Here is a 24,312-nt window from a genome sequence, read left to right as displayed (position 1 = left end):
CAAATATATTGTCTTTAGACAAGAGCACCCCTCCCTACCAAATGTTCCCTGCATTCATTCATCGTTTACTCTGGCTCCGTGTTATTCATATTAATGTCCTGTCTCCCCCTCTAGACAGCTCGGTATGGGCAGGGGATGTGTCTGCCCATTCTGTGGCATTGCCCTCGTTCCAGCGCCTAGGACAGTGCTCTGCACATAATAGGCGCTCTATAAATAGGATCGATTGAGCGACCGGTTTGCCTTGGAAGGGAAGAACACGTTTTCAACTAGTTCTTTGCAGATGTGCTTGGGAGAGAGGCACGGCAGTGGAATTGGGAATTTTCTGGAGTCAGAAGGGAAGCCTCAATAAATACGATGAATACAATTGAATGAATGAATAAATGAATGAAACACCCAGCTCCCTCCACAAGTGTAGAAAATGGCTCCGACCGAACCTGGCGGTCAGAAGATCCAGCTGTAAACTCTCTCATGTCCGTGAACTGCTTGGAGGCAGGAAGTCTGTATATTGTTCTGTTGGAATAATAATATTAATAATAATGATGATGATGGCATTTGTTAAGCACTTACTCAAGCACTGTTCTAAGTGCTGGGGCAGATACAAGCTAACTGGGTTGGACACAGTCCCTGACCTGCATGGGGCTCACAGCTTTAATCTCCATTTGGCAGATGAGGTCACTGAGGCCCAGAGAAGTGAAGTGACTTGCCCAAGGTCACACAGCAGACAAGTGGCGGAGCCGGGATTAGAACCCAGGTCCTCTGACTCCCAGGCCCGTGCTTTATCCACTAGGCCATGCTGCTTGAACCCTTCCCAGTTCAGTGCTCTGCACCCAGTAAGCGCTCAGTAAATATGATTGACTGACTGACTCTACACTGTGAGCTTATTGTGGGCAGGGAATGTGTCTGTTCTATTGTTATAGTTTTATAGCATACTCTCCCCAGTGCTTAGAACAGCGCTTTGCACACAGTGAGGGCTCGATAAATACGATTGAATGAAGTAAGATTGAATGAGTGATTCCGGCCACACTCCCCCCGACCCCCAGCCTCTCACCACCCAGGGTGGGGGTCAGTCAAATGGAATTTGGCCAATCTTGAGGGCAGGTGGATCCATCAATCCGTGGATGAGAAGTCCATGAATTTGGAAGCAGCATAGCCTAGTGGCTAGATCCCAGGCCTGGGAGTCAGAGCACTGGGATTCCAATCCCGGCTGGGCCACTTGTCTGCTCTGTGGCCTTGGGCAATTCACTTCACTTCTCTGGGCCTCAGTTACCTCATCTGTAAAATGGGGATGGAGACTGGAGCCCCACGTAGGACAGGGACTGGGTCCAACCTGATCTGCTTGTATCCACCCCAGTGCTTAGTATAGTGCCTGACACAGAGTAAATGCTTAACAAATACCAGAATTATAATTATTTTTATTAAGTCCATAGTGGGTTCCTGGGGGGAAAGATAGGGACGGAGAGGGAGATGTAAGAAGTGTCGAATGCCAAGAGAAGCGTCATGGTGTAATGGATAGAGCACAGGCCTAGAAGTCAGCAGGTCATGAGTTCTAATCTGGGCTCCTCCTCTTGTCTGCTGTGTGACCTTGAGTAATCATGTCACTGTTCTAGGCCTCAGTTCCCTCATCTGTAAAATGGGGATGGACACTGTGAACCCCATGTGGGACAGGGACCGCGTCCAACCCGATTTGCTTGTATCCACACCAGCTCTTAGTAAAGTCCCTGGCATATAGTAAGCACTTAACAAATGCCATAATCATTATTATTGTTGCGATAATCATCATCATTATTATTATTCTCTAGTCTATACCGTAGACTGGAAGACCAGGAGGGGTTCCCCTCACGTTTCCTCTAAGCAACACATTGCCCTTTTTGGACATGGAATTCCGGGCTGGAGGGACTCAACAGTGGCCTTCCAGGTGGTCTTCAATTCCTTCCTCCCCGTGCTATCAGTCAATCGATGGTATTTATTGAGCGCTTTCTGTGGATAGAGCACTGGACTAAGCACTTGGGAGAGTAAAATACAGCAGAGTTTGCAGACACGTGCCCTGCTCACAGCGACCTTTCAGTCTGGAGGTAATAAAGTGCTTCGCACATAGAAAGCGCTTAACAAATACCATAGTTATTATTAATAAAGAATGAAGTAAGCGCTTAACCAATGTTGTAATTATCATTAGTAATGAATGAAGTAAGAGCTGGGGGTAGTTAAAAGATAATCAGGCGGGACAGAGTCCTGTCCTACAAGTAACCAATTAGACTGTAAGGATTGTCTCTATCTGTTGCTGAATTGTACATTCCAAGCACTTAATCCAGTGCTCTGCACATAGTAAGCGTTCAATAAATACTATTGAATGAATGAAGTAAGCCCTCAGTAATAATAATGATGATGATGATGATGATGATATTTGTTAAGCGCTTACTATGTACCGAGCACTTTTTCTAAGCGCTGGAGTAGATACAAGGTAATCAGGTTGACCCACATGGGGCTCACAGTCTCAATCGCCATTTTACAGATGAGGAAACTGAGGCACAGAGAAGTTAAAGTCCAAAGTCATGCAGCTGATAAGTGACGGAGGCGGGATTAGAAACTACAACCTCTGACTCCCAAGCCCGGGCTCTTTCCACTAAGCCACGCTGCTTCTCAATAAGTACGTTCGAATGAAGGCGTGAATGGGGCTCCCAGTTTAAGGAAGGAAAACAATTGTAAGCCGTGCTGAGCCCACATCCCCACCATGACCATTCATTCATTCATTCACTCAATCATATTTACTGGGCGCTTACTGCGTGCAGAGCACTGTACTAAGCACTTGGGAGAGTACAATTCGGCAACAAATAGAGACAGTCCCTGCTCACAACGAGGTCACAGTCTCGGTTGGGGGAGACAGACATTAATACAAGTAAACAGACATCCATATACATAAATAAAATGACAGACACAGACATAAGTCCTGCGGGGAAGAGCAAAGGGAGCGAATCAGGGTGACGCAGAAGGGAGTGGGAGATGAGGAAAAGTGGGACTTAGTCTGGGAAGGCCTCTGGGAGGAGATGGGCCTTCGGTAAGGCTTTGAGTCATTGTCTGGTGGATTTGAGGAGGGGGGGGCGTTCCAGGCCAGAGGGAGGGCGTGGCCCGGGGTCGGCAGCGAGACGGGCGTGATGGAGGCCCAGAGAGACGGTTAGCGGCACCAGAGGAGCCAAGAGTGTGGGCTGGGTTGGAGAAGGAGAGAAGCCAGGTGACGCAAGGAGCGGGCGAGGTGTTGGATGGCTTTAAAGCCAACGGTGAGAAGTTTTTGTTTGCTGTGGAGGCTGATGGGCAACCACTGGAGATTTTTGAGGAGGGGAGTGACATGCCCCGAACGTTTCTGAAGAAAAATAATCGGGGCAGCGGTGTGAAGTGTGAACTAAATTGGGGAGGGCAGGAGGTTGAGAAGTCAGAAAGGAGGCTGATGCAGTCATCCAGTCGGGATAGGATGAGAGATTGTATTAACGTGGAAGTGGTTTGGTTTGGAAAGGGTGGATTTTAGCGATGTTGTGAAGGTGAGAGCGGCAAGATTTGGTGACGGATTGGATATGCAGATTGAATGAGAGAGCGGAATCAAGGATAACCCCAAGGTTACGGGCTTGTGAGACGGGAAGGATGGTGGGGCCGTCTAAAGTGACGGGAAGGTCTGGGAGAGGGCGGGGTTTGGGAGGGAAGGTAAAGAGCTCTGCCTTGGACGTGTTAAGTTGGAGGTGACGGAAGGACATCCAAGGAGAGATGTCTTGAAGGCAGTAGGAGATGCGAGCCTACAGAGAGGGAGAGGGATCGGGGAGGAGATGGAGATTTGGGTATCATCTGTATAGAGGTGGTAGTTGAAGCCGTGGGAGCGAATGAGTTCTCCAAAGCAGTGAGTGTAGATAGAGAATAGAAGAGGACCCGAGAACTCAACCTTGAGGGGCCCCCACAGTTAGGGGTTGGGAGGGAGAAGAGCCCGCGAAGGGGTCTGAGAACGAACCGCCAGGGAGATGAGGAGACCCGGGAGAGGACAGGGGTCGGCGAGGCCAAGGTTGGATAACGTTTCCAGAGACGGAGGTGGTTCACAGTGTCAAAGGCAGCTGAGAGATCGAGGAGAATTAGGGTGGAGTGGGAGCCGTTGGATTTGGCGAGAAGGAGCTCATCGGTCACCTTTGACAGGGAGGTTTCGGTAGAGCAAGGGAGTCGGAAGCCAGATTGGACGGTGTCCGGGAGAGAGTTGGAGGAGAAGAATTTGAGGCAGCGGGTGTGGACGGCCGGCTCAAGGAGTTTGGAGAGGAAGGGTAGGAGGCAGATGGGGCGATGATTGTGGAGGGATCAATCAATCAATGGTATTTATTGAGCGCTTACTGTGTGCAGAGCACTGGGCTAAGCACCTGGGAGAGTAGAATGTAGCAGAGTTGGAAGACACGTTCCCTGCCTACAAGGAATCCAGAGGGGGAGACAGACATGAACACAATAAGGAAGTCACAGAGAAAAACACCAGGCAGTAGGTTTTGGGGTTCCTTTTAATGGTATTTGTTAAGCGCTCACAATGTGCCAGACACTGTTTCAAGCGCCAGGGAAGATACAAGATATTCAGGTTGGGCACAGTCCCCGTCCCCCATGGGGCTCGCGATCTTAATCCCCCATTTTACAGATGAGATCACCGGGGCACAGAGAAGTGAGGTGGCTTGCCCGAGTTCACACGGCAGACAGGCGGAAGAGCCGGGATTAGAATCCGCGTCCATCTGACTCCCAGGCCCGAGCTCTAACCATTTGGCCACACCGCTTCTCCGAGGAGGAGGAGAAGCCACTTCACTCCTCTGTGGGAGTTAAGTTTCTTTTCCACATCCTGCGGCGTTTCGCCAAAGTCGCCGAGATGCCCACGGCACCCTCATTGTCCAGAAAGAGACGAGGAGGGATTTAACGATCCCGTCCCTTCTCCCCCATTGTTCTTTCCAGACTAATCGTTTCAGTCCGGGACCGACTTGGGCGATAACGTTGTCGCCAAGTGTCTCGGTCCCCGGAGAGCTCTGAATTATGACTCTCCCGTCTGGCTGTCCAACTCACGATGAAAGGGCCAGAGAACAAAAAGAGTCATCCGTTTCTTGAGAACGCGTGGCTGGAGAATGAATCAGTTTGTCCTATTAATCTCTTCTGATGAAGAGATGGGTCGGGTAGGGCCTCCGTCAAGATGGCTTCCGGGCGGGGGATCGCGCGGATGGTGGGAGGGGTGGTGATCGCGGTGTTTGAGAGGCGCTTACTATGCTCCGGGCACTGGGCTGAGGGCTGAGGTGGACGCGACATCAGACACGGTCCCTGGCCCGGCTGCGGAGGATGACGGTCTAAGTTGGAGGGAGAACCGACGTGAGAAGCGGCGTGGCCTAGCGTCTAGAGCCCGGGCCTGGGAGTCAGAAGGACCTGGGTTCTAATCCTGGCTCCGCCGCTAGTCTGCTCTGTGACCTCGGGCAAGCCACTTCACTTCTCTGGGTCTCGGTGACCTCATCTGTAAAATAGGGATTAAGATCGTGAGCTCTATTTCCCTTGTCCAACCTGTTTAGTTTCTATTTACCCCGTCGCTTAGTACGGTGTCTGGCATATAGTAAGCGTATAACAAATACCGCAATAAAAGCAGTTGTCGGCTGCCCGTTTTACAGATGAGGAAACTGAGACAGATACCGTAAAAAAAAAAAATTAGTCCGTGGTGAAGGAGCTAATGTGAGGCATTTAATTAGTCATTCATTCATTCAGTCGTATCTATTAAGCGCTTACTGTAGGCAGAACACTGTACTGAGAGCTTGGGGAAGTACACGCCAACAATAAGCAGCGACATTCCCTGTCCAAAACGAGCTCACATCAGAAGCAGTATTGCCTAGTGAATAGAGCCCTGGCCTGGCAGTCAGACGATCTGGGTTCTAATCCCGGCTCCGCCACGTGCCCGCTCTGTAACCTTGGGCAAATCACTTCACTTCTCCATGCCTCAGTTCCCTCAACTCTAAAATGACGATTAAATACCCGTTCTTCCTCCAACTGAGACTGCGAGCCCCGTGCGGGACAGGGACCTAATTCACTTGGCCCTAACCCATCTCTTAGAACGGTGTTCGCATACTAAGCGCTTAACAAATACCGTTGAAATAAAAAAACACTTAGAAGACAATTTCAACTTTCCATCCCCAAGACACAAAACCCTAAACTTTTTCCGGTTCTCTTTGTGTTTCCTTCCCTCGCTTCTCCAGGGCATGGGATATCTGCACGCCAAGGGAATCCTCCACAAAGACCTCAAGTCGAAAAACGTCTTCTATGACAATGGAAAGGTGGTGATCACGGACTTCGGTCTCTTCAGCATCTCGGGGGTGCTGCAGGCCGGCAGGTGAGAGGGGGGTCCCCGGTGACTTTCTGCGGCGGATTGAGGGGGGGCACCCCCGGACAGCCGCGGCGCCCCGAGGACGAGAGGAGAGGCGGGAAGCCAGTCGGTCGGTCAGTCGTATTTATCGAGCGCTTACTGTGTGCAGAGCGCTGTACTAAACGCCCGAAAGAGCACGGTAGAATAATAGACTCCTTCCCTGCCCACAACGAGCTTACAGTCTAGAGGGGGAGACGGACATGTATAGAAATAAATAAATGACGGATAGGGACATAAGTGGTGTGGAGCTGGGAGGGGGGGATGAAGAAAGGGAGCGAGTCGGGACGACGCAGAGGGGAGTGGGAGAAGAGGAAAACATCACAGCTCCACACCCCATCTTTATCCGTGGAATCTCTATCCACCGACGTGGGTGCTCATCTTATTTTTTTTGAATGGTGTTTGTTAAACCAAATTCATTCGTTCAATTCATTCGGTCGTATTTATTGAGCGCTTGCTGTGGGCAGAGCACTGTACTAAGCGCTTGGAAAGTACAATTCGGCAACAGATATGCCAGGTGCTTTTCTAAATGCTGGGTAGAGACAAGCTAATTGGGTCGGACACGGTCCCTGTCCCTCAAGGAGCTCCCCATTTTAGAGATGAGGGGACTGAGGCCCAGAGAAGTGAAGTGACTTGCCCACAGTCACACAGCAGCCAGGTGGAGGAATCAGGATTAGAACCCAGGTCCTTCGGACTCCCGGGTCCGGGATCTGTCCACTAGGCAATTCTGCTTCTCTAATGCAAATGTGACAACGGGATAATAAAATAAACGATGATTTTATTCATATTAATGTCCGTCTCCCCATCTAGACTATGAATGCCTTTGGGGCAAGGAACCAGTCGGCTAATTCTGTCATATTGTGCTCTCCCAAGCGCTTAGTCCAGTGCTCTGCACACAGTAAACGCTCAATAAATACGACTGAATGAATGAAATACGATTAATTGATAATCGAGGGAATACGTAAATTCAGGATGCACCCCATAGGCAACAAATTCCACTTTCAGTCATTCTTTCACTCGCATTTATGGAGTGCTTAGTGTTGGGGAATATGCTGTACTAAGCGCTTGGGAGACTACAGTATAAAAGTAAACAGACACAGTCCCTGCCCACAACAAGTTTACAGTCTAGTGGGGGAGACAGACATTAATAAAAATAAACTACAGAGATGGACATACGCGAGTCATGCCAGAGATGGAAATGACGTTGATGATAATAATGTTAGTATTCGTTAAGCGCTTACTATGTGCAGAGCCATGTTCTAAGCGCTGGGGTAGATACAGGGTCATCAGGTCGTCCCACTTGAGGCTCACAGTTAATCCCCGTTTTACAGATGAGGGAACTGAGGCCCAGAGAAGTTAAGTGACTCGCCCACAGTCACACAGCTGACGAGTGGCAGAGCCGGGAGTCGAACCCATGACCTCTGACTCCACAGCCCAGGCCCTTTCCACCGAGTCACGCTGCTTCCATGGATGGGGCACCTCTCTGAAATGGTCACCTGCCAATCAATCCATCACGGATATTTACTAAGCCCTGACTGTGCGAGGTACCCTGTGCTAAGCTCTCGAAAGAAGCGGAAAAGCAGCATGACCCATGGGCCCGGGAGCCAGAAGGTCCTGGGTTCCAATCCCGACTCCTCCCCCCGTCTGCTGCGTGACCTCGGGCAAATCACCTCGCTTCTCTGGGCCTCCGTTCCCTCAACTGTAAAATGAAGATTTAAGACTGCGAGCCCTGCGCGGGACTGCGTCCGACCCGCTTAGCTTGTATCTTAATGCAGTGCCTGGCACCTAGGAAGTGCTTAGCGAATACTTTTCAGCAGAGTTGTCATCCTTTATTTAAATTTCTTTCAAAATATTCAGGCCTCAAATGGAGAAGAGTTACAGGGGCTGATTGTTGTCTCATTTCAAAGCGTGGATGAGAACTCTGCTTTCTAATCCCTCATAATTACCATGTGTCACAGCAGATGACTCCAAAGGGAGATAATGGGTCCACCTATTTACATCTCCCCCCCTCGCGTAATTAGCAAGTTAAGCGTTGAATTGTGCAGTTGTTGTTACTGTCTGTTGTTCGCCCATCTCGTACCGTAAACAGTGCAGCCAGATCAGTGCTAGGCTGGAGAGGGCAGCGCTGGTCCGGAGTGGTCAGCGCTGGTCTGGGGTGGTCAGAGCTGGTCTGAGGACGTCAGCGTTGGTCTGGGGCGGTCGGCGCTGCTCTGGGAAGCTCAGGTCTGGTTTGAAGGGGTCAGCGTTGGGTCTGGGAAGGCCGGCGTTGGTCTGGAAGGGCAACGTTGGTCTGGAGAAGTCAGTGTCGGCCTGGGGAGGTAAGAGGTAGTCTGGGATGGTCAGCGCTGGTCTGGGGAGGTCAGCGTTGCTCTAGGAAGGTCAGAATTGGTCTGGGGAGGTCAGTGCTGGTCTGGGGAGGTAAGAGTTGGTCTGGGGAAGTCAGCGCTGGTCTGGGAAGGTCAGCATTGAACTGGAACAGTCAGTGTTGGTCTGAGGAGGTCAATGCTGGTCTGGGGAGGTCGGCGCTGGTCTGGGAAGGTCAGCATCGGTCTGGAAAAGTCAGTGTTGGTCTGGGGAGGTCAATGCTGGTCTGGGGAGGTCGGCGCTGGTCCGGGAAGGTCAGCATTGGTCTGGAAAAGTCAGCGTTGGTCTGGAAAAGTCAGTGTTGGTCTGGGGAGGTCAGCGCTGGTCTGGGGAGGTAAGAGTTGGTCTGGGGAGGTCTCAGCGCTGGTCTGGGCAGATCAATGCTGGTCTGGGAAGGTCAGCAGTGGTCTGAAAAAGTCAGTGTTGGTCTGGGGAGGACAGCGTTGGTCTGAGAGGGCAGTGCTGGTCTGGGAAGTTAGTGCTAGTCTAGGGAGGTTAGTGCTGGTCTGAAGAGGTCAGTGCTGGTCCGGAGGGGTCAGCACTGGTCTCTGGGAGATGAGTGCTGGTCTGGGAAGGTCAGCATTGGTCTGGGAAAGTCAGCGACGGTCTGGGGAGGTCATGGCTGGTCTGGAGAGGTCAGTGTTGGGCTGAGGAGGTCAGTGTTGGACTGGGAAGGTCAGCACTGGTCTTGGGAGGCTAGTCCTGGTTTGGAGGGGTCAACACTGGTCTGGGGAGGTCAGTGCTGGACTGAGGAGGTCAGCACTGGTCTGGACAGGACAGCGTTGGAATGGAGAGATCAGCACTGGTCTGAGGAAGTCAGCCCTGCTCTTCGGAGGTTAATGCCGGTCCGGAGAGGCCAGCTCTGGTCTGGGGAAGTCAGCGTTAGTCTGAGGAGTTTAACCCTGGTCCGGGGAGGTCAGCCCCGGAAAGATAAGTCAGGGAGGGTTTCCTGGAGGAGACCAGTGTTAGCGGGGCTTTGAAGATGGGGACAGCCAAGGTCTGTCCGCTGGGGCCCAGTCAGTAGATCGGCATTAGAGGAACCGAGTGTGCGGGCTCGTTGGTAGCGGGAGAGGAACGAGGAGAAGTCGAGTGAGAAGCAGAGTGGCTTAGTGGAAGGAGCCCGGGCTTGGGAGTCAGAGGTTGTGGGTTCTAATCCCGCCTCCGCCACTAATCAGCTGTGTGACTTTGGGCAAGTCACTTCACTTCGCTGTGCCTCAGTGACCTCATCTGGAAAATGGGGTTTAAGACTGTAAGCCCCACATGGGACAACCTGATTACCTTGTATCTACCCCGGTGCTTAGAACAGTGCTTTATTATCATTATTATAAGTAGTGAAGAGTGAATATTCTAGGGGGCAGGTCCCGGGTCCTGGGAGGCAGGAGGGGGACGGGCACATCCCCATGGCAACCTGTTTCCCTCCGCAATCACCAAGCCCCACAGCACTTATGTCTAGATTCATCATTTATTCATTTATATTAATATCTTTCACCCCCTGTAGACTGTAGGCTCGTTGCGGCGGGGAACGTGTCTGTTATATTTTTGTGTCGCCCTCTTCCAAGCGCTTAGTACAGTGCCCTGCACACAGTAAGTGCTCAATAAATACCATCGATTGACTGATTTTTCTGATTAATTCTCAGGATCACTGGGAACAAGAATAATAATGATACTAATAATTGTACCATTCGTTAAGCGCTTGCTGTGTGCCAGGAACTATACTAAGCGCTGGGGTGGATCCAAGGCCCCCCAGAAGTAATAATAATAATAATTATGGTATTTGTTAAGTGCTTACTATGACCAGCAGCCACATGGATAGAGACCAACCATAACAACGATAACCGAAGAACTGTTAGAAAGGTTGCAGATTATGGCCGAGGACGGGACGTTCTGGAGAAACTATATCCGTTGAGTCGCCATGAGTCGGAAACGACTCGACGGCACTTAATAATTATAATAAATGAGCCAGGCATTGTTCTAAGCCCTGGGGTAGTTACAAGATAATCAGGTCGGACGCAGTCCCTGCGCCACATCTTCATCCCCATTTTCCAGATGAGGAGCTGAGGCCCCGAGGAGTGAAGTGGCTCGGTCAGGATCCCACAGCCGACAAGTAGAACAGCTGGGATCGGAACCCAACTCCCAGGCCCGGGCTCTTTACACTAGGCCACGCTGCTTCTCACAACCCCCTTGCCGATTGCCCAGACCCTCCCCTCCACCCCGGCGGCTCTCCAGTTGTACCCAACACGGGCCCCTTAAGATGCCATTCCACTCTCGCTTGCCCACCGCTGAGCGCCATTAATCATAATCATCATACCCCGCCCAGAGATGATGCGGCCCCTTCATCATCGGACGCCGATTAGACCGTGAGCCCGTCCAAGAGCAGGGACCGTCTCTATCTGTTACCGATTTGTACATTCCGAGCGCTTAGTACAGTGCTCTGCACATAGTAAGCGCTCAATAAATACTATTGAATGAATGAATGATGCCTCGGATGCCCTGCCCTGTGCCAGGAAAAGAAGACACCTGGTGATCATTCATTTAGTCGTATTTATTGAGCGCTTACTGTGTGCAGAGCACTGTACTATGCGCTTGGGAGAGTACAATAGAACACCAAACGGATACATTCCTGTCCACAACGATCTCGCAGTCTAGAGGGGGAATCAGACATTAATAGAAATAAATAAGTTGATAAATACGTTACTGATTTATTCAGATAGATTCATGTGCACTGTGGGGATGGGAGGGAGGATGAATGAAGGAGCGAGAGGGGTGCAGAAGGGAGAGGGAGAAGAGAGGAGGGCACAGTCAGGGAAGTCTTCTTGGAGGAGATGGGCCTTTAATAAGGCTTTCATTCATTCATTCAATAGTATTCTTTGAGCGCTTACTATGTGCAGAGCACTGTACTAAGCACTTGGAATGGACAATTCGGCAACAGATAGAGACCGTCCCCGCCCAATGATGGGTTTAAAGTCTAATCGGGGGAGAGAGACGGACAAAGACAGCGTGGCTCAGTGGAAAGAGCAGGGGCTTTGGAGTCAGAGGTCATGGGTTCGAATCCCAGCTCGGCCACTTGTCAGCTGGGTGACTTTGGGCGAGTCACTTAACTTCTCGGTGCCTCGGTTACCTCATCTGTAAAATGGGGATGAAGACGGTGAGCCCCACGTGGGACAACCTAATGTTGGTATTTGTTAAGCGCTTACTATGTGCCGAGCACTGTTCTAAGCGCTGGGGTAGACATAGGGGAATCAGGTTGTCCCACGTGGGGTTCACAGTCTTGATCCCCATTTTACAGATGAGGGAACTGAGGCACAGAGAAGTTAAGTGACTTGCCCACAGTCACACAGCCGACAAGTGGCAGAGCTGGGATTCGAACTCATGAGCTCTGACTCCAAAGCCCATGCTCTTTCCACTGAGCCACGCTGCTTCCCGATTCCCCCGTGTCCACCCCAGCGCTTAGAACAGTGTTCGGCACATAGTAAGCGCTTACCAAATACCAACATTATTGTTATTATCAAAAACAAGACAACCTAATCACGATGAATTTGAAGTGGGGGAGAGCAGTTGTCTGTCTGATAGGAGGAGGGAGGGCGTTCCAAGAGAGAGGTGGGATGTGGGTGAGAGATCGGAGGCGAGATGGATGAGAACCTTTTGGGGCGTTGCCTATGGGGAGGATGGGACGGTGTCTGTCACCTGCGCCAACTTGACGGATCCGTTCTCGTCGCCCTCCACGCTTCCCCACTCTCGCCAAGAACAGTCATCATTATTGCGGGATTTGTTAAGCGCTTGCTGTGTGCCAAGATCTGAACCAATATAATCAGATCGGACACGGTCCCTGCCCCTCACGGGGCTCACAGTCTAAGGAAGCGGCGCGGCCTAATGGATAGAGCCCGGGCCTGGGAGTCAGAAGGACCTGGGTTTGAGTCCTGGCTCCGCCGCTTGTCTGCTGTGTGACCTTGAGCAAGTCGTTTTAACTTCTCTGGGCCTCAGTTGCCTCACCTGTCAAATGGGGATTAAGCCTGTGAGCCTCATAAGCAGCGTGGCTCAGTGGAAAGAGCACGGGCTTTGGAGTCAGAGGTCATGAGTTCAAATCCCAGCTCTGCCATTTGTCAGCTGTGTGACTGCGGGCGAGCCACTTCACTTCTCTGGGCCTCAGTTACCTCATCTGTAAAATGGGGATTAAGACTGTGAGCCCCACGTGGGACAACCTGATTCCCCTGTGTCTACCCCAGAGCTGAGGACAGTGCTCTGCACATAGTAGGCGCTTAACAAATATCAGCATTATCATAAGGGGTAGGGGCTGGGTCTAACCTGATTAGCTCGTATCTACCCCAGTGCTTAGTACAGTGCCTGGCACCTTGTAAGTGCTTAACAAATATCGTTAAAATAAAAAGGGAATTTGGTGGGGAACAACAGATATTTTAGGTCCATTTTAGGGAGAGGAAAACTAAGGCACTGCCGCTTTTCCCAGCAGCCCACCTTTCCCTCTCTAAGGTGGGCTACGGAGGGAGTCTCGGGCCAGAGGCGGGACGTGGGCGAGGGATCGGCGGCGAGACAGACGAGAACAAGGGACAGCGAGCAGGTTGGCGTTAGAGGTGCCAAGTGTGTGGGTTGAGGTGCAGTAGGAAAGCAGCGAGGTAACGTAAGAGAGGGCAAGGTGATGGAGTGTTTTTAAGTCGATGCTGAGGATTTTCTGTTTAATGCGGAGGTGGATGGGCAACCGCCGGAAGAAAGGGGAAATGTGGACTGAAACGGATTTTTAGAAAAATGATCCGGGCAGCGGAGTAAAATGTGGACTGGAATGAGGAGAGGCAGGAGACAGGATAGAGGAGGCAGGACCAAGCCCCCCTTTTCCTCTGCTCCCCGTCCCCTCCCCGTCGCCCCAACTCTCTCCCTCTGCCCTACCCCCTCCCCGCCCCACAGCACTTGTGCGTATATATGTACGTATTTATAATTCTATTTATTTTATTAGTGATACGCATGTATCTACAATTCTATTCATATTGATGCCATCGATGCTTGTTTACTTGTTTTGATGTCCGTCTCCCCCTTCTAGACTGTGCGCCCTTTGTGGGCAGGGATTGGCTCTCTTTGTGCTGAATTGCACCTTCCAAGCTCATAGCACAGTGCTCTGTACACAGTAAGCGCTCAATAAATACACTTGAATGAATGAATGTCAATTAGTCAATCAATCAATGGTACTTACTGAGCGCTTATCTTGTGCAGAGCACTGTGCTAAGCATGTGTGTAAGCGATGCAGGAGGGAGAGGGAGCAGGGGGAAAGAGGGCTTATTCGGGGAAGATGTGAACTCAGTAAGGTTTCGGAGGCCGATGTCCCGAAGGCGGGGGGAAATATGAGGCTGTGGAGAGAGTTCAGGGCTGGAGAGGTGGATTTGGGAATCATCCACGCACGTAGACGTGGTGGTTGAAGCCGTGGGAGCGAATGAGTTCTCCAAGGGAGTGGGTGGAGATGGAGATTAGGAGGGGACCCAGATCTGAACCTTGAGAGACTCCCCTGGTTAGGGGGTGGGAGGCAGAAGAGGAGCCCGCGAAAGAGACTGAGAAAGAGCGGCCAGGAGAGAGGAGGAGAACCAGGAAAGGATGGTGTCGGTGAAGCCGAGGTTGGAAAAGGTCATGGGTTCTAATGCCAGCTCCACCAGCTGTCTGCTGTGTGACCTTGGACAAGTCACTTCACTTCTCCGGGCCTCAGTTACCTCATCTGTAAAAAGGGACTGAGACTGTGAGCCCCACATGGGACAGGGACCGTGTCCAACCAATTTTGCTTGAATTCACCCCAGCGTTTAGTATAGTGCCTGGCGCAGAGTAAGCGTTTAACAAATATTTACTATTGTTTTTATGAGATATTCTTCCCTTGACTCTATTTATTGCCCTTGTTCTTGTCTGCCTGTCTCCCCCGATTAGACCGTAAGCCCGTCAAAGGGCAGGGACTGTCTCTATCTGTTGCCGATTTGTACATTCCAAGCGCTTAGTACAGTGCTCTGCACAGAGTAAGCGCTCAATAAATACTATTGAATGAATGAGTGAATGAATGAAATACCCTTATTTTTATTATTAAAAAGTTTCCTTCCCCTGTCCTGCCAGGAGATGGTCTCCTGGAAGGAGAGGTCTGATCCATTAGACTGTAAACCCGTCAATGGGCAGGGATTGTCTCCATCTGTTGCCAAATTGTACATTCCAAGCGCTTAGTACAGTGCTCTGCACAGAGTAAGCGCTCAATAAATACTATTGAATGAATTCTCACAGAGCGACTCAGTGGATAGAGCCCAGGCCTGGGAGTCCAAAGGACCTGGGTTCTAATCCCGGCTCTGCCTCGTGTCTGCTGTGTGACCTTTCAAGTCACTGCACTTCTCTGGGCCTCAGTTACATCGTCTTTAAAATGGGGATTAAAGAGTGGGACAGGGACTGTGTCCAACCTGATTAACTTGTCTCTACCCCAGGGCTTAGAAGAGTGCTTGGCACGTGAGCACTTAACAAATACCCGAATTAATAATAATAATAATGTTGGTATTTATTAAGTTCTATGTGCAGAGCACTGTTCTAAGCGCTGGGGGAGATACAGGGGAATCAGGTTGTCCCACGTGAGGCTCACGGTTAATCCCCATTTTACAGATGAGGGAACTGAGGCACCGAGAAGTGAAGTGACTCGCCCACAGTCACACAGCTGACAGGCGGCAGAGCTGGGATTGAATTTATGGTAGGAGTGTCAGTTAAGTCATCTGTAAAATGGGGATTGAGACCGTGAGCCCCACGTGGGACAGGGACTGGTCCAACCCGATTTGCTCGTCTCCACCCCGGCGCCTAGTACAGTGCTTGGCACATAGTAAGCGCTTAACAAGTACCGTAGTTATTATTCCTCGGGCAACCTAATTGCCACATGGATTTGCCGGGAGACTAGGATCCAACCCCACCCAAAATCTCAGCGGGGAGACGGGCCGAGAGGAACCACCCGGAATGGACGCCGTCCAACCCAGCTCATAGTCCAGTGCCCGGTACATAGTAAGCGCTTAACAAATACCATCACTATTATTGTAAATTCCGCTCCTTCACTCCCGAGACGGCTCCTCTGTTCTGAGCGAGGCCCAGAATCCGATCAAACCGTCCTCTGGGGCCGCTCCGATTCCCGCTCGAAAAGCCGAAACCTCTGAATTCAGCAGAAAATCCCCCTTTGATCGTTCCACTCAGTCGAGTTGCGCTTCCCCTAGGAAGTTCTTGTCTCTCCTTTCCTCCCCCGCTGGCTTGTTCAAACAAACAGGGTTGTTTTGAAGAAGGGAGAGGGAAAGAAGAGACAGCGCTTGTGTTCAGGTGCTTATTGATGCTTCTTAATCAAAAGGAAAACACCTTTTCATCTTACCATTGGGCCACGCCGGCCGGCTCGCTTCCCTCGGCCGGCTTGCCCGTTCCTCTGGCAGTCGGAGACTTTGAACCGATTCTGCCCAGTTAATCCCCAGATCCGTTAATTGCTCCCCAGGATTTCTCATCGTTCAAGTCATCGGTCGATGGTACTTAATGAGCACTACTATGCGCAGAGCACTGTACTAAGCGCTTGGGAGAGGACGATCCAACAGAACGAGCAGGCACGTTCCCCGCCCGGAACCAACCGACAGCCTAGAGGGGGAAGCAGACGTTGATAGGAACAAATGATTGCTAATATATAATTCTAATTTAAAATACGGACTTGAAGTGCGGTGGGGTCGGAGGAGGGGTGAACTGTCCCATCTCCGGCTCGGTGAAAAGAGCGCGGGCTTGGGAGTCAGAGGACGTGGGTTCTAATCCCGGCCCCGCCGCTTGTCTGCTGGGTGACCTCGGGCAGGGCATTTAACTTCTCTGAACCTCAGTGACCTCATCTGGAAAATGGGGATTAAGACTGTGAGCCTCACGTGGGACAACCTGATTACCTTGCATCTACCCATGCGCTTAGAACATTGCTTGGCGCATAGTAAGTGCTTAACAAATACCATCATTATTATTATTTTCCCCCTGCCTAAAGCCCCCTCCCCAGCTGACTCTGCCCCGTACTAAATTTTTACTATCCTATCAGCCACCTCCCCCCTCGTCTATATACACATCTGTTCATGCCATTCCTTGCTAAATAATAATAATAATAATGATGGTATTTGTTGAGGGCTTACTATGTGCCAAACACTGTTTTAAGTGCTGGAGCACTGAACTAAGTATTGGAATAATAATGATGGTATTTGTTTTACCTTCAGGTTTTACAGGTTTTACTTTCCCCATTTCACAAATATGGAAAATCAACCATGTTGAAGTCCGGTGACTTGCCCTAGGTCCCTTAACAGGAGTCACAGATTTGGGAAATAATGATAATGATAATAATTATAACAATAATAATAATAATGATAGTATTTAAGTGCTTACTGGGTACCTAGGACTGTACTAAGCTCTGGGGAAGACCCGAGTTAATCAGACGAGACACAGAACCTATCCCACACAGGACTCACAGTCTCGGTGAGAGGGTAAACAGATGTTATTATTATTATTATTATTACAATAATAATCATTATAATAATAATGGTACTTGCTAAGGGCCTCCTTATGTCCCAAGCACTGGTCAAAGCACTGGGTTAGATACAAGTTAATCAGGTTGGACCCAATCCCCGTCCCACTCGGGACTCACAGTCTCAATCCCCATTTTACACCTGAGGGAACCGAGGCCCAGAGAAGTGAAGTGACTTGCCCAGGGTCACCCAGCAGACACGTGGTGGAGCGGGGATTAGAACCCAGGTCCTTCTGACTCCAAGGGCCCGGGCTCCACCCACTAAGCCACGCTGTCGAATCCCCCTTTTACAGGTGAGGCTCCTGAGACAGAGAGAAGGTAAGTGATTCGGCCAAGGTCCCGCAGCAGGAAGCGGCAGGGGCGGGATTAGAACCTGGGGCTTCTAAGCAAGTGGCCAGCGGCCACTTGTCAGCTGTGTGACTGTGGGCAAGTCACTTAACCTCTCTGTGCGTCAGTGACCTCATCTGGAAAATGGGGATGAAGACCGTGAGCCTCACGTGGGACCACCTGATGACCCTGTATCTCCTCCAGCACTGAGAACAGTGCTCTGCACATAGTCAGCGCTTAACAAACACTAACATTTTTATTATTATTAACTTCTCTGTGCCTCATGTCCTCAAATGGAAAACGGGGATGAAGACCGTGAGCCTCACGTGGGACGACCCGATGACCCTGTATCTCCCCCAGCGCTTAGAACGGTGCTCGGCACATAGTAAGCGCTTAACAAATACCGACCTTATTATTATCAACTTCTCTGTGCCTCATGACCTCATCTGGAAAACGGGGATGAAGACCGTGAGCCTCACGTGGGACGACCCGATGACCCTGTATCTCCCCCAGGGCTGAGAACGGTGCTCGGCACATAGTAAGCGCTTAACAAATACCGACATTATTATTATCATCATTAGTGGCTAACCCCGCCGTTTGCCTCGACAGGAGAGAGAAGAAACTGCGCATCCAGAAGGGCTGGCTGTGCCACCTGGCCCCCGAGATCATCCGGCAGCTGGCCCCCGACACGGAAGAGGACAAGCTGCCCTTCTCCAACCACTCGGACGTCTTTGCCTTCGGGTAGGCTGGGCGGCCTAGTGGAAGGAGCTGACGAGATCGGCCCGGCCTCCCAACAACCGACTCCTAGGGATACCCCGATCCTGCCCCGTAGGGATTTGGGAGAGGGGGGCGTCTCCCCAGAGTTTACATCCCCGGTAACGTTAGTGCTCATGGAGGAGTCGCGGTCTACCTTAGAGACCCGTGCTCACGGGGAACAGTTCCTGCCGGAGTCTTCATCCGATTAGATATTTCCCTCCCCACGAACGCAGTAATTAAACCGGTGTATTTTTAGGAGAACTTGAGCAGAAAAGTAATTAAGCGACCTTATCGAGCCGAGCCTTAAGCAAATGGATTTCGGTTAGCTATATTTTTTTTTTTATTTAATCAGAGAAACTCAATTTCAAGTAACTTCGGATTCTTTCAGAGTTCAAAAAAAACACCCCGCAAAACCCCGTCGTCGTAATGATCCCTTCCTTCCTGTACCCGGCGGGATCCGTTAGATCTCGGAACCAGTCTTCTTCCTCCGGTTGGGGATTTTCCACGTCTCCCAGAACGACGTGTGTCGTGGGGAGGGTGGAGGGGGTCACGCCTTTGGGGGCTGGGTTGGGGTTCAGGCAGCGTGGCCTAGTGGATAGAGCAAAGGTCTGGGCGTCAGAAGGACCTGGGTTCTAATTCCGACTCTGCCACGTGTCTGCCGTGGGACCTTGGGAAGTCGCTTCACTTCACTGGGCCTCAGTTGCCTCATCTATAAAATGGGAATTAAGAATCTGTGCCCCATGTGGAACAGGGGCTGGGTCCAACCTGATTAGCCTGTATCTATCCCAGTGCCTGGCACATAATAAGCACTTAAAGACCGTTATTATTATTATTAATATCATCTCCGCTCCCGGGTGGATGCTCGGCCCTGTCCCGCGCTGGGAGCCCGAGAGGAGGGTGGGCATTGGCCAGGGAATGGGTAAACTGAGTCTCGAAGGATCTGCCCTACTGGGGTAAAGTCCTTCCAGATTTCAATAGCGAGTCTTTGTCTCCATCAGCAAGCGATCGGTCATAGTTCTTGAGTTACACTGTACTCTCCCAAGCGCTTAGTACAGTGTTTTGCCCACAGTAAGCGCTCAGTAAGTACAATTGGTCTATTCTTCACTCCGCCGCCCGGCTCATCTTCCCGCAGAAACGATCCGGGCATGTCACTCCCCTTCTTAAACAACTCCGGCGGTCGCCCGTCGACCTCCGCTCCAAACAAAAACTCCTCACTCTAGGCTTCGAGGCTCTCCGTCACCTCGCCCTTTCCTACCTCTCCTCCTTCTCTCTCTCTACCGCCCACCCCGCACGCTCCGCTCCTCCGCCGCCCGCCTCCTCGCCGTCCCTCGGTCTCGCCCGTCCCGCCGTCGACCCCCGGGTCGCGTCCTCCCGCGGTCCCGGGACGCCCTCCCTCCTCGCCTCCGCCAAACCGATTCTCTTTCCCTCTTCGAAACCCTACTTAAAAATCACCTCCTCCGAGAGGCCTTCCCAGACTGAGCTCCTCTTCCCCCTCTACTCCCTCTGCCATCCCCCCTTCACCTCTCCGCAGCTAAAGCCTCATTTTCCCCTTTTCCCTCCGCTCCTCCACCTCTCCCTTCCCCTCCCCACGGCACCGTACTCGTCCGCTCGACCGTATATATTTTCGTCACCCTATTTATTTTGTCAATGAATCGTACATCGCCTCGATTCTATTTAGTCGCCATCGGTTTTTACGAGACGTTCTTCCCCTCGACGCTGTTTATCGCCATCGTTCTTGTCCGTCCGTCTCCCCCGATCAGACCGTAAGCCCGTCAGACGGCAGGGACCGTCTCTATCTGTTGCCGACCTGTTCATCCCAAGCGCTTAGTACAGTGCTCTGCACATAGTAAGCGCTCAATAAATACTACTGAATGAATGAATGAATGAATTGAATGAATGAGTGCTTACTCTGTGCAGAGCACTGTACTAAGCTCTTGGGAGAGTACAATATGACAGGGGTGGTACATTCCCTGCCCACAGGGCAGCATGGCTCAGTGGAAAGAGCCCGGGCTTGGGAGCAGAGGTCATGGGTTCGAATCTCGCCTCTGCCACTTGTCAGCTGTGACCGTGGGCAAGTCACTTCACTTCTCTGGGCCTCAGTTCCCCCATCTGTAAAATGGGGATGAAGACTGTGAGCCTCCCGTGGGACAGCCTCATTCCCCTGTATCTCCCCCAGCGCTCAGAACAGTGCTCGGCACGTAGTAAGCGCTTAACAAATACCAACATTATTATTATTATTATTAACTCTACACTCGTTATGGGAAAGGATCGTATCCACTAATTCTGTGGTATTCTCCCCAGTGGTCCGCACATAGCAAACACTCAATAAATACCATTGATTGATTGATTGATTGATGGAGCTAACAGTCTGCAGTCTGGTGGTTTGAGGGCCGGGGTGAGGGGGGTTGGAAGGAGAGGAGCAGCAGAAAACCAGGGAGAGACACAAAATGAGGTTGAACATGGCCAGCACACTGGAATATGCGGCCAAAGAGCCAGAAGGTCCTGGATTCTAATCCTGGCTCTGCAAGTTATTCATTCATTCATTCAATAGTATTTATTGAGCGCTTACTATGCAGAGCACTGTACTAAGCGCTTGGAATGTACAAATCGACAACAGATAGAGACGGTCCCTGCCCTTTGACGGGCTCACACTCTAATCGGGGGAGACGGACAGACAAGAACAATAGCAATAAATAGAATCAAGGGGATAATCAATTATCTCCTGTGTGTCCTTGGACAAGTCACTTCACTCCTTCGGGCCTCAGTTCCCTCATCTATAAAATGAAGATTAAGACTGTGAGCCCCATGCGGGACAGGGACTGTGCCCAACCTGATTTGCTTGTATCCACCCCAGTGCTTAGTAGAGTCCCCGGCATATAGTAAGTGCCGAACAAATGGTATTGTTATTATCATTATTATTTTATAATCCAGAAAGATAACGAACACACAATCCCTCCAAACGTCTTGAAGCCACTGATGAAGACAGAATCCTAGGGGGATCTGAGCCGTCGTGGCCACCGGCTCATGGTCTGATGTTATCAATCAAGGGTATTTAATGAGCACCTGCTGTGGGCCGAGCACTGTACTAAGCACTTGGGAGGGTACGGTGCAACAGAGGTTTTTTTGTTGAGTTGTCGGCTCATTCTGTGGGATTTGTTAAGCACTTCCTGTGTGTCACAGGCAGATCTGAGGGCTGGGGTAGGTACAGAATAACCAGGTTGTGCTACGGAGGACTAAGTAGAAGGGAAGACAGGTATTAGGTATTAAATCTCCATTTTACAGTTGAAGGAACTGAGGCATAGAGAAAAATGATGTTAATAATCGTGGTATTTGCTAAAAGCTTACTATGTGCCAGGCACTGTACTAAGCCCCGGGGGAAATATGAGCAAACCAGATTGGACACAGCCCCCGTCCCACATGGGGCTCACAGACTTATTCACCGTTTTGCAGACGAGCTAACCGAGGCCCAGAGAAGCGAAGTGACTTGCCCAGGGTCACGCAGCAAGCAGGTGGCAGAGCCGGGACTGGAACCCAGGTCCTCTGACTCCCAAGCCCGTGATCCTTCCACTAGACCACACCGCTCCTCTGCCCGCAACCAGCTGGCAGTGTCTAAATGCCCTGGGGGATATCGGTTGGGAAAGGGGAGCCAGGCTCCGTGCCCTTTCAGCCCCACGATTGCTGCTTTTCCCGTGAACAGCACCATCTGGTATGAGCTCCACGCCAGGGCCTGGCCCTTCAAGACGCAGCCGGCCGAGGCCATAATATGGCAAATGGGAAGAGGGATGAAGCCCAGCCTGAGCCAGATTGGCATGGGGAAGGAGATCTCGGTGAGTAAGCGCTCAGTTCGGTGTCCTGCACGCAGCAAGCGCCCGATAATACGATTGAATGAGCGGATAGACCATCGATGGCCGGGCGGCGGGCCTCGCTCAGAGGCCGGACTCTTCGCCCGGGAGGGTGGGGAGTCCGCCCGATTATCGGAGCAGTAATAACACTCTCCGTTCTCTCTGTGGCAGGACATCCTCCTGTTCTGCTGGGCGTTTGAGCAGGAGGAGAGACCCACCTTCACCAAGCTCATGGAGATGTTGGACAAGCTACCCAAGAGAAACCGTCGTCTCTCCCACCCGGGACACTTCTGGAAATCGGCGGAGTAAGGTTTTCCCCGTCGGCCCATCGCCCCTCCGCCATCCCCTCTCTCTCTTTACCGTCCTCTCATCTGTAAAATGGGGACGAAGACTGCGAGCCCCATGTGGGACGGGGACTGTGTCCAACCTGATCAGCTCGTATCTACCCCAGCGCTTAGTCTGGGGCCTGGCAGATAGTAAGCGCTTAACAAGCACCATTATTATTATTGTTATTATCCAGGGCCATTCCAGACACTGTACTAAACACTGGGGTAGATAGCAGCTAATCAGGTTGGACACAGTCCCTGTCCCACATGGGGCTCACAGTCTTCATCCCCATTTTACAGATGAGGAAACGGAGGCACAGAGAATGAAGGGGCTGCAGAGAAGCAGCGTGGCTCAGTAGAAAGAGCCCAGGCTTGGGAGTGTGAGGTCATGGGTTCGAATTCCGGCTCTGCCACTTGTCAGTTGTGTGACTGTGGGCAAGTCACTTCACTTCTCTGTGCCCCAGTGACCTCATCTGGAAAATGGGGATTAACTGTGAACCTCACGTGGGACGACCTGATGACCCTGTATCTACCCCAGCGCTTAGAATGGTGCTCTGCACATAGTAAGCGCTTAACAAATACCAACATTGTTATTAGTGTGTGCAGAGCACTGTACTAAGCATTTGTAGGACACTATAATGGACTAATTCCCTGCCCACAGTGCGCTTCCAGTCTAGAGGGTGAGGAGGAGACCAAGTGACCTTCTGCCACAACTGGGAATACATCTCCAAACGGGACCCAGGAATCCATTGCTCCCTGAGATGAAGTCTCTCCAGAGGATTCTAGGTTTTGCTAGTCTTTAGCGGAGTTTGGGGGTGACGTCTCCAACTGCGACTGGAGATGTGTCCCCAGAAATAATTAGGTGAAAGAGGAGGCGAGGGTGGCGGAATTCTCTCTCTGACTCCCCCTCAGCCTCCTCTCCCACAGATCCTACCTCCGGCTAAGTGGTCCCTGTGGGATGGAGAAGCAGCTTGGCCTAGTGGATAATACACGGGCCTGGGAGTCAGAAGGACCTGGGTTCTATCCCGGCCCCTCCGCTCGCCTGCTGTGTGACCTTGGGCAAGTCACTTCACTTCTCTGGGCCTCAGTTCCCTCACCTGTCAAATGGGGATTAAGACTGAGAGCTCCACGTGGGACAGGGACTGTGTCCAATCTGATTTGCTTGTATCCACCCTAACGCTTAGAACGGTGCCTGGGCACATAGTAAGTGCTCAGCAAATGCCACAATTATTATTATTATTACGGTAAGCCCTTAACAAATACCATCATGTGGCCTGGTGGATAGAGACCGGGCCTGGAAATCAGAAGGACCTGGGTTCTAGTTCCGGATCCACCACTTGCCTGCTGTGTGACCTTGGGCAAGTCACTTCACTTCTCTGGGCCTCAGTTCTCTCATCTGTCAAATGGGGATTAAGACTATGAGCTCCATGTGGGACTGGGACAGTGTCCAACCTGATTAGATTGTATGTACCTCAGGGCTTAGAACAATGCCCGGCACATAGTGAGAGCTTAACAAATACCAACATCATTATCATTATGATGATTATTATCATGGAGACCCAGGAACATGAGGTCAGTGTTAAGATTCTGGCTGCGGGGCCAGTGAAAGGAAAGCCGAGCTAGCTTCTGTGCTGTATTTTTTTTCTCTCTCTTTGCAGTTGTCATTCTTTCAACCGTATTTATTGAGCGCTTACTATGTGCAGAGCACTGCACTAAGCACTTGCAATGTACAATTCAGCAACAGACAGAGACAATCCCTGCCCAACAACAGGCTCACAGGCT

At 51.1% G+C, this 24,312-nt stretch overlaps 1 protein-coding gene across 1 annotated transcript in view; it reads left to right on the top strand.

Annotated features, from left to right (window-relative positions):
• KSR2 (kinase suppressor of ras 2) overlaps nt 1-22,513 on the top strand; it is a 294,653-nt gene extending 272,140 nt beyond the window's left edge. The window contains exons 17-20 of the mRNA XM_039911188.1: nt 6,225-6,358; nt 18,216-18,347; nt 22,060-22,189; nt 22,376-22,513. Of these exons, the coding sequence (XP_039767122.1) occupies nt 6,225-6,358; nt 18,216-18,347; nt 22,060-22,189; nt 22,376-22,513 (534 nt within the window). The remainder of the gene's footprint in view (nt 1-6,224; nt 6,359-18,215; nt 18,348-22,059; nt 22,190-22,375) is intronic.
• Nucleotides 22,514-24,312: the final 1,799 nt, after the last annotated feature.

This window comes from Ornithorhynchus anatinus, chromosome 2 (assembly GCF_004115215.2).
Source record: "Ornithorhynchus anatinus isolate Pmale09 chromosome 2, mOrnAna1.pri.v4, whole genome shotgun sequence".
In the NCBI taxonomy this organism is placed as follows: domain Eukaryota; kingdom Metazoa; phylum Chordata; class Mammalia; order Monotremata; family Ornithorhynchidae; genus Ornithorhynchus; species Ornithorhynchus anatinus.
Note: the sequence above shows the minus strand (reverse complement) of the source record. Positions and strands in the feature narration are given on the sequence as shown.